At 48.8% G+C, this 6,540-nt stretch overlaps 1 protein-coding gene across 1 annotated transcript; it reads right to left on the bottom strand.

Moving 5' to 3' along the window:
• LOC142046420 (protein NYNRIN-like) lies at positions 1-3,219 on the bottom strand. The gene has a single exon (XM_075063388.1). It carries the CDS (start codon positions 1,873-1,875, stop codon positions 1-3), a length of 1,875 nt encoding a protein of 624 aa, XP_074919489.1. The 5' UTR covers positions 1,876-3,219.
• Positions 3,220-6,540: the final 3,321 nt, after the last annotated feature.

Genomic DNA, 6,540 nt, shown 5'->3' with positions numbered 1-6,540 from the left:
CTACTCCACTGGCCTGCGGTCGCCATGGAGTGTGGAGCTTCCAAGGAATCTGGAAGACATCTGATATGTTCTGAACAATTTTTGATGTGAAGTGGGTTCCATTGTCAGATTCCAGAGTCCGAATCGAGGAATGATCTCCTTGACAAATTTTGAGGCCACTGTTCTGGCAGTATTGTTTCGGCATGGGAAGGCTTCAGGCCATCCACTGAACCAATCCACTACGACGAGAAGGTATTTGTACCCTTGAGTCCGGGGGAACTCAGTAAAATCTATTTGCCACACCAATCCTGGGCCTGGGGTAGGTTCCAGTGTGGCTGGGGTCATTGACAGTCCTGGTTGAGGGTTATTCTTTTGGCAGACCAAACATTCGGCTTGTACCTGGGATGCTAGAGGTCTAAGTCCAGAGGTCAGAAAATATTTACTCATAAGCTGGGCAAGAGCCTCCCTGCCTGCATGGGTGGTTTGATGTAGTTTCTGTAACACTGGTTGGATTAGGCTTTTAGGTAACAGGATTTTTCCCTCTGTGGAATGGAGCCATCCCTCCTTTTCCTGGAGACCAAGCCTGTCAGCCAGGTTTCTTTCTTCGGGAGAGTACTGAGGGGCTGGGAGCTCCCCTACCGATGGGATGAGGGCATGCATATGGGTAGTCTTTGCCTCCGGTGGCTGCAGTGTGGCAGCATGCTTGGCTTCCCTGTCTGCCCTGGCATTACCCTTGGCCACATCTTGATCTTCCCTTTGATGGGCCTTACAATGCACCACTGCTACCTCCGAGGGAAGCTGTACAGCTTCTAAGAGCCGGAGGATCTGGGACCCTTGCTTAACCGGACAGCCTTGGGCTGTTAGCAGTCCCCTTTGCTTCCACAGGCCAGCATGTGCATGTAGCACTCCAAAAGCATATTTAGAGTCAGTAAAGATGTTGACCCGTTTTCCTTTTGATAGTTCAAGTGCACGGGTCAGGGCTACTAGCTCAGCAAATTGGGCAGAGGTCCCAGCAGGCAAACCGTCGGCTTCCCCAGTATCGTGGAGGGTCACGACAGCATAGCCCGCCCTCCTTTGTCCATCTACAACAGCACTACTGCCGTCTGTGTACCACTCACACTCTGCGTTTGGAAGTGGTTGGTCCTTTAAGTCAGGGCGGCTAGAATATTGGGCATCTATTACATCTAAACAGTCATGTTCCCGCTCCTCTGTCTCTGGCAAAAGGGTGGCTGGGTTAAGGGAGGGGCAGGTCTGCAGGGTGACTTCAGAGTTTTCTAAAAGCTTAGCCTGATACCGAGCCACCCGAGCCTGGGGGAGCCAAAGACCACCCTTGGCATCCAGCAGGGCCTGAACCATGTGAGGAGTATACACTTGCACAACCCCTCCCAGAGTTAGCTTTTCGGCTTCCTCAAGTACTAGGGCAGTTGCAGCAACCGCCCGTAAACACGCTGGCCACCCTTTGTCAGCCTGATCAAGTTGTTTGGAAAAATAAGCTACGGCACGTTTCCAGGTGCCTAATAACTGAGTAAGCACTCCCAGGGCCACCCCTTTCCTGTCATGTACATACAGTTGAAACAGCTTGGAGAGGTCCGGCAGACCCAGGGCTGGAGCTTCCATCAGCTTTCTTTTCAGAACTTGAAATGCCCTGTCAGCTTCTGGGGACCAGTGAAAGGGGTCGTGATCCGCTCCCTTAACGCATTCGTACAAGGATTTAACCCACAGTCCAAATTCAGGGATCCATATTCTGCAAAAGCCTGCCATGCCCAGAAATGCCCTGAGCCGTTTACGATTGCTTGGGATAGGAACTTGGCAGATTGCTTCCTTCCTTTCATTTGAAAGCTGACGTTCTCCTTGCCTTATGTGAAACCCTAAGTACTGTACTTCTGGGAGGGCCATTTGAGCCTTACTCTGTGCTACCTGATAGCCTCGGAGTCCAACAAAGTTCAGGAGGCTCACAGTGACTTTAAGGCAAGGGGTTAGACCCACAGCTTTAATTAACAAGTCATCTACATATTGCAGAAGGAGAACCTTGTCCTCATTGTCCCATTCCTCCAAGTTCCTAGCCAGGGCCTGGCCAAAAAGGGTGGGGGAGTTTTTAAATCCCTGGGCCAACACTGTCCAGCAAAGCTGCTTTTTAACCCTTTTCTTCTCTTCCTATTCAAAGGAGAAAATCTCCTGAGATGATGTGTCAGCCGGCATTGTGAAGAAAGCATCTTTTAAATCCAGAACTGAAAAATGGGTATACTGTCCCCCTGTGGAGGCCAACAAGGTATATGGGTTTGGGACGAGGGGGTGCAGAGTCTTAACCCGTTCATTAACTGCCCTTAGGTCCTGCACCAGCCGGTACGTGCCATCGGGCTTCTGCACAGGCAAAATAGGAGTGTTCCAAGCTGACTGGCATTCTCGAAGTACACCGTACTGTAGGAACCGATCTATAGTTCCCTGTAGCCCCTCTCTGGCTTCCCTCTTGATTAGATACTGCTTGATTCGCACCAGGCCTTTTCCTGGCAAGAGCTGCACATTGACAGGGGTTTGGTGTGTGGCTTTTCCCAGGACCCCTGATGCCCATACTAGGGGGTACACCTGGTCCTCCCACTGGCTCCACTCTGGGGCTTGCATAGCTGAGGGCTCAACTGCAAGAGTCATTATCCATGCATTCTCGGGGAGTAAGGTAAGGGTTATTTCATCTTGAGTAAAATGCAGGGTGGCACCTAAGCGACAAAGCAGGTCCCATCCTAGCAGGGGTGTTGGGCAATCGGGAAGGTAAATCAGCTTGTGAGTTATAGTTCTATTTCCCAAAGCACATTCCGCTGGGGCATACACTGAACACTTGGTTCCTTTCCCTGTGGCACCCACCACAGTGAGAGAGTCTGCCACAGGCAGCTGAAGGGGTTGATTTACAGCAGTACGTGTTGCCCCAGAGTCTACTAAAAAGTCTATTTCCAAATTTTCCACCCATATTTTTACTCGGGGTTCTGGGGGCAGGATGGTCCGTCTCCCCTGACACCCCTATTCTTGCTCCTCCGCAGCCATCATAGGAGTATGCTCCCTTTGGGGGCATTCATTTTTCCAGTGTCTTTCCTGCCGGCAGATAGTGCACTGGTTGCGACCCAGGTGCTTCTCCTGCGGGCCAGGACATCCATGCCCACGGCCCCTTACTCCCCGGTCGCTTCCACCTTCCTGGGGCCTTTCCCTGCCGGCTTGCACTGCCGCTATCAACATTTTCACCTGCTTTTTCTCCTTTTCTCCCTCTCTAAGGCTATAAGACTTATTTGCAGCTTCCAGAATCTGTCCCATGGTCATGCCCGTTAAATCCTCCTTGTTCTGCAATTTTCTTTTAATATCAGGGGCCACACGGCTGGTGAAAATACCTTTTATAATTGCCTGTGTAGCCTCAGTATCGGGGTTTGCATTTGTATTTTGCTGAATAGCATCTCGGATGCACTGCAAAAAGGCAACTGGACTTTCCTTTGGCTCCTGTATTATCTCATACGGTTTTGCCCAATTATTATGTCGGACAGCCAAGTGTTGGAGTCCGTGCAAAAGCAGCTCCTTATAGGAGGTGAGAAGAGTGAGGTGCTGGTCATTATTAGGATCCCACCTGGGATCAGTCAGGGGAACTGCCTGCGCGGGATCAGGGGCATTTGGATTCACGTCACGTCTCCGCTGTGCCTGCTCCCTTGCCTTGGCTATAACCTGATTCCGCTCCACCTCAGACAACAGGGTCCTCATAAGGATCTGACAATTGTCCCAGTCAGGCTTGTGGCTAGCCAGACACCCCTCGAAAATTGAGATAAACTGGCTTGGGTTTGTTGAGAATTCCCCAGCCTGTGCCTTAAAGGCTCCTAGCTCCACGGGGTTAAAAGGCACATGGGTGTAAACTTGCATAATAGCGGCCGGGCAGTTGTCCGTTCCTGGGCAGGCTATCCTTGTCTCGGTAATCAACGGGTAGAATCCCACTGAGGGGGCAATCTCTGGGGCCTGGGGCACCTGCTCTTTATATGGTAGGGGTGTTAAAGCCGAAGGGGACACCGAATCTGCCATTACAACTGTAGGAGGGCTCTGGGGACTAACATTAGTGACTACTGAACCTGTCAGAGTCAAATTACACTTTTGCAAGATATCAGTCCTATGCCATAAAGCCATAAACAATTGCGCATACAGATGTTCATTCCATTTACCCGTTCGCTGACAAAATAGGATTAATTGGAGGATCGTATTGTAATTAAGTGATCCTTCCAGTGGCCACCACTCCTGGCCCTCTAGTTGATATTGAGGCTAGTCTACTGTACAGAACCTTTTAAAGTTATTCTTAGTCATTGGATCCGAGCCAAACACCTTCCAATTCGCTAGAATACATTCTAAGGGTGTACACTGTACCTGCCGCCCCATACCATGCCCTTGACCCATTATATGCCTATACACCAGTAGCTAATGGGAATTACAACGACTGGGCATCCCCAGTCTCAGGCAAAAGTCCAGACCACTGGACTGTTCCTACCTTATCCAAGGGACCGGTTCCTCACTGTCGCCCACAACTGCTTCTCCACTACTTGAGCGAGTTGCACCGTTGTGCCCTCTGGGGTCGCTCATACCGCGTCTCCGCCGAGGCCCCCGATGAAGTCACCGGTGCGCGCTGGGTGTCGGTCATCGCCACAATCCGTCGACCACCAGGAGGGATCCGGACAAGGCTAATTTCAGCCTCGAGCCCCATGTTGGGTGCCAAGAACTGTTGCCGGCGCAGAGTGCCCGAGGGTAGCAACAGCGGGGTCCATTGCCCGGTGTGCGTCGCACTAATAAACACACCAGGGTGGAGAAGCAAACAAAGTTTATTTGAGATCTCAAAGCGGTGCAAGGAGACTAACGCCTCAAATCAAGCACACTGATACAAGCAAGTTTTTCCTTATATATCCCAGTTGTTTACTGCAAAACTTTTTCTTGCTGACTAGCTTATCCCCCACTCCTCCTCCCTCCTCCGTCCAGCTGCAGCGTTTCTTCTCACTCAATCTTTTGTCTTCCCCTTCCCCCCCCCTTTTCCGTTGCAGACATGTATGCTGTATCTACAAGCGACCTTGAGCTAGGTTTCAGCTCAGCTCCAGATTGTTACAATAAAAACTGGCTGCTGACACTACATTTTTGCAGCTGTTAGCACATTTTGTTATACAAATTTTAACATGGAGGAGCTTTGGTTCACTTGGGCCTAGAGCGGGGGGGGCTTCATCAACACTCGTGGTCTTCCACCCTCCCGAGTTACCTAGGGCGCCTGCCCAGTGACACCAACACCATCTTAAAGTAGCTAGCCTTTTCATCAGCACCCTCTTCCATCCCTCTCTAAGCAACGGTGCTAAGTGAAGTTAGACTTATTAAACATGGGCTGCCAGAACAGCTCTTTTATTCTTTTTAAGACTGGTACCACATTTGTCTCAGTCCCCCGCTTTCTATATGTCTTTTAAAAATTAGTTGCCCAATACTCTGTAAGGACTTGGTCCAACTCCCACTGGTGTCAAAGGAAGATTTTCTGCTGACTGGGTCTTGGAGCCATTTCTAAATTATGATTGATAAAATAAAGGTAGAGAAGCTAGTGCTGAGCACTCAGCTTTTTCTCAGCACAATCAGAAAAATAAGCTTCCAAATAGGGCTCGATCCTGCTCCCGTTAAATTCAACAGGAGCAAGATTGGGCCCTTAGTGTGGAAACGCGCACTGAGCTAAGTAACATAGTAAAAATTTATGTTTCCACAGAAATAAGCACTGCTGAGTAAGAGTGAAATAAGCCTTGGTACAGTGTGTGGACAGAGGCCATGGTCAGGACACAGTGTCTTAAAAATATAATTATGTTAAGGCCCAAATGTCTGTATAACAGCCCTTTTCCTTATTTCAAGGTACTCTTGTGGCATACACTTTAGAATGTGTTTAGTGTAGAATACCTAACCTTGGGAGAAAGTGAGACACGAGGCTATCACAGTGACAGGTACAGACAAAAAATGCTTTCAACCAGTCCCATGCACAAGTATTTCTTCATAGCCAACTGCTCTGGCTCCAGGCAGTTCTCACAACTCTCCCTGCACCTTTGCAGAATTGAGTCCTTATTCAGATAATATCCTTATCACCCCGAGAAACCTATTATTTGAATCCAAATGTTGATGTGTATATATATTTAGTTTCTCCAGGACTTCCTTTACCTGCTTTTTACCAACAGCTGTCTTAAAGATCTTAATTACATAGTGGTTGTCCTTTCCTCTTCATTGTTCTTATAAAAGACCTTTTTTTTAAAAAAAAGGCCTTTTTATTTATTATCTAATACTTGCTTTGCATATCTATAAACTCTTAAAAATTCTGGCCTGATTCCCCTCTCATTTATGTTGATTTTACACCACTATAGGCAGTAGTATTTTCCCCAGGAATTGAAATTAGAGGGGTGTTTGAATTTACTGGGGGGAGGGCGGGGTTGGAAAATGACTAAATTGACAAAACTGGATGTAACTAGGTGACCACCGGAGGTTGTGGGGGCAATGGGGGACAGGGAAATCCCCTTAACTTCAGTGGAGTTACTTCTGCTTTAA

The sequence above is a fragment of the Chelonoidis abingdonii genome, chromosome 2, assembly GCF_003597395.2.
Source record: "Chelonoidis abingdonii isolate Lonesome George chromosome 2, CheloAbing_2.0, whole genome shotgun sequence".
In the NCBI taxonomy this organism is placed as follows: Eukaryota; Metazoa; Chordata; order Testudines; family Testudinidae; genus Chelonoidis; species Chelonoidis abingdonii.
Note: the sequence above shows the minus strand (reverse complement) of the source record. Positions and strands in the feature narration are given on the sequence as shown.

Bases quoted from the DNA above. Each gene is read 5' to 3' on its own strand.
- LOC142046420 (XM_075063388.1), bottom strand. From the start codon at position 1,875: ATGGCCCTCCCAGAAGTACAGTACTTAGGGTTTCACATAAGGCAAGGA.